The sequence below is a fragment of the Austrofundulus limnaeus genome, unplaced genomic scaffold (genome assembly GCF_001266775.1).
Source record: "Austrofundulus limnaeus strain Quisiro unplaced genomic scaffold, Austrofundulus_limnaeus-1.0 Scaffold61, whole genome shotgun sequence".
Taxonomy (NCBI): domain Eukaryota; kingdom Metazoa; phylum Chordata; class Actinopteri; order Cyprinodontiformes; family Rivulidae; genus Austrofundulus; species Austrofundulus limnaeus.
In genome coordinates, this window is record NW_013952463.1 from 1,851,451 (window position 1) to 1,853,859 (window position 2,409).

The 2,409-nt window shown below is 41.8% G+C and overlaps 1 protein-coding gene across 1 annotated transcript in view; it reads right to left on the reverse strand.

Moving 5' to 3' along the window:
• The window catches only part of keap1a (kelch-like ECH-associated protein 1a), a gene marked incomplete at its 5' end in the record, with an annotated part of 28,989 nt that overhangs the window by 3,207 nt on the left and 23,373 nt on the right, over positions 1–2,409 (reverse strand). The window contains 2 exon segments of the mRNA XM_014009783.1: positions 14–190; positions 465–670. Of these exon segments, the coding sequence (XP_013865237.1) occupies positions 14–190; positions 465–670 (383 nt within the window).

Genomic DNA, 2,409 nt, shown 5'->3' on the forward strand with positions numbered 1-2,409 from the left:
TAATAGAACTAACCAAACACAAAAATGCGTCCTTCATGAACCGTAACTCCATGAGCGCTGCGGCAGTGCTGCATGGAAGCTCTGGGCTCCCAGATGTTTTTGGCGATGTTGTATCGTTCCATCGTGCACAGCTGGTTCATCCCATCATAGCCTCCGATGGCGTACAGGTAACAGTTCATGCATACCAAACCTGCAAAACCCAACAAAGAAAAAAGGAAATTAATGACAAAAAYCCATATTTGATTTAATCAGATACAATAAACATGTATTAACAAGAAACTTGAACCCTTATCCATCTTAACTTGACACAAAGAGAATTGTTTCAGCTAGTTTGTGTCTGATGATTCACAGAGTTCAAATGTTAGAAACACGACAACACGACAGATCGTTTGTGAGCACAAGCATGACAAAGCTCCACATAAGCACATGTGTCTACAGCTGGCTCTCATGCGGKGCTGACTCACCCAGTCCACTGCGAATCGTGTTCATGGGAGCCAGTTGTTGCCAAGTGTTGGTGTCAGGCTGGTACTTCTCCGCTGTGTTCCAGCGATTCTGTCCATCGTATCCCCCCACCACGTACAGAGACCCTCGACATGCCGCCACACCGGCTCCCAGCCGGGCCACCGACATGGGGCAGACAAAGGACCAGCGACTGGACTCTGGATCCCACCTGAGAAACAAGCACCAGTCAGTAGGCTGACAGCTTTCAATGACTCTACACATCTGTTAAAAGAAACAAACTGAAATACCAGCTCTGGAGTAGGGCTGGGCCATATCATAGCATTCATGATAATATTGGTAAAAAAAAAAAAACTTGCCCGGGAAAATAAATGATATCATGATATGTTCATTTCATGTCCGACGTCATTTTGCCCATGTCGGAGACCCTGCTTGTTTTCTGCTGTCTCGTTAAAGCCACTCAGTCTGATACAGGTTTAAACAGATGCTTTCAACAAATCAAAAGAACCGCACAGCTTTATCCAATCAGAGCAGAGCAGGGCGGGTCTTCCTGATGTCGGCGCAGCAGTCAGGATAAACACCGGTCAGCCTGCAGCTCCTGTCCTGAGTGAACAAACCCCGTCCTCCACACGTCACTCCAGAGCTACCCGAGACGCTGGTATCTAAAATCTAACACACGATAAGTTCATGTGTTCAGAGCTTCGTTATCTAACAGATTATGTCCAACTTTGCTCGCGTAACCAAACTCCTCACCTCGACAGCGCTGTTACGGGAGCGAGGCGAGGTGCACACATGCTGAGTTGTCCTGAGAGAGCTGCTGTTTCAGCTCTTCCAAAATATTAACTTAGATGAACACTTTGCCCCAGTATAAATAGACGAGTCTCCTCTTAGCGTAACTCCCCCACCCCGCAAAAACAAAAAACGTTTTGTTCTATTTGTAGCTTATTTTTTGTAGTTTATCTTATATTTCGAACCATACTGTGACTGAACTGTGATTCAATACGTGATCAAATATAAAGAATAGATAGTATTAAATGATGACATGAGCTCTCTAAATATCTTTTTGAAAGAAATTGTTATTTTAATAGAGGAATCAGTCAGTCTAACAAATGAAAACGTAGTTATTTTGTGAAGTACCAAAGACATATTTGGTATATTTTTTAAAATATAAAGTTATAGTACATTCTAGTAATGTGTTTGCACTGAAAGGTTATGGAGATGATTAAATATTTGTATGACTATATTTGACAAGTCTTGCCAAAAATGTTTTTAATTAAATATATTAAAAACCATAAAATGACAAATATAAACTACAGAAAAGCTGTTCAAAATCAAAGTCTTCCTTACAAATCCCTTTGGTCCAAATGGTTCAGGTTTAAATTTTTCTATAATGTTTCATTAAACTGTGTACTTCGACTGAGAACATGGACACAGTGTTTAGTGCTATGACTATACTATACCGTGTACCTGTGTATGGCGGGGGTGGCAAGAGTTATTGTACATTTATCGTTATCGAGGTGAACTGGTCAATATATCGTGATTAGGGCTGCAACGATTAATCGACGACTAATCAATTATTAAAATAATCGATGACTAATTTAATAATCGATTAATTGTTTTCTTTTTTTTGTTCTTTACTTTGTTTTTCTCTCCAAACTGCTTTGACACCTTCCACTGCCACATCTGCCTTTCTGTCCTTGACACACATGCACAGTAGTGGTAACTGGGGTAGGCCGTGGACGTCACAACACAGCAGCAGCTCTCTTTTAGTCGTCTCGTTCGGCTTGGGACATTTCTCCTCTCAGTAGGATTTTTTACAGCACACGCAATTTCATGTTAGCTTCTTAGCCTAGCCTCTTCCACAGCAACATACGTCGCGGCCAACCGATCCAATCATTTTAAACTTCAGCAGAGGCCACGCCTCCAGCAAGAATCACTGCCCTATAGCAG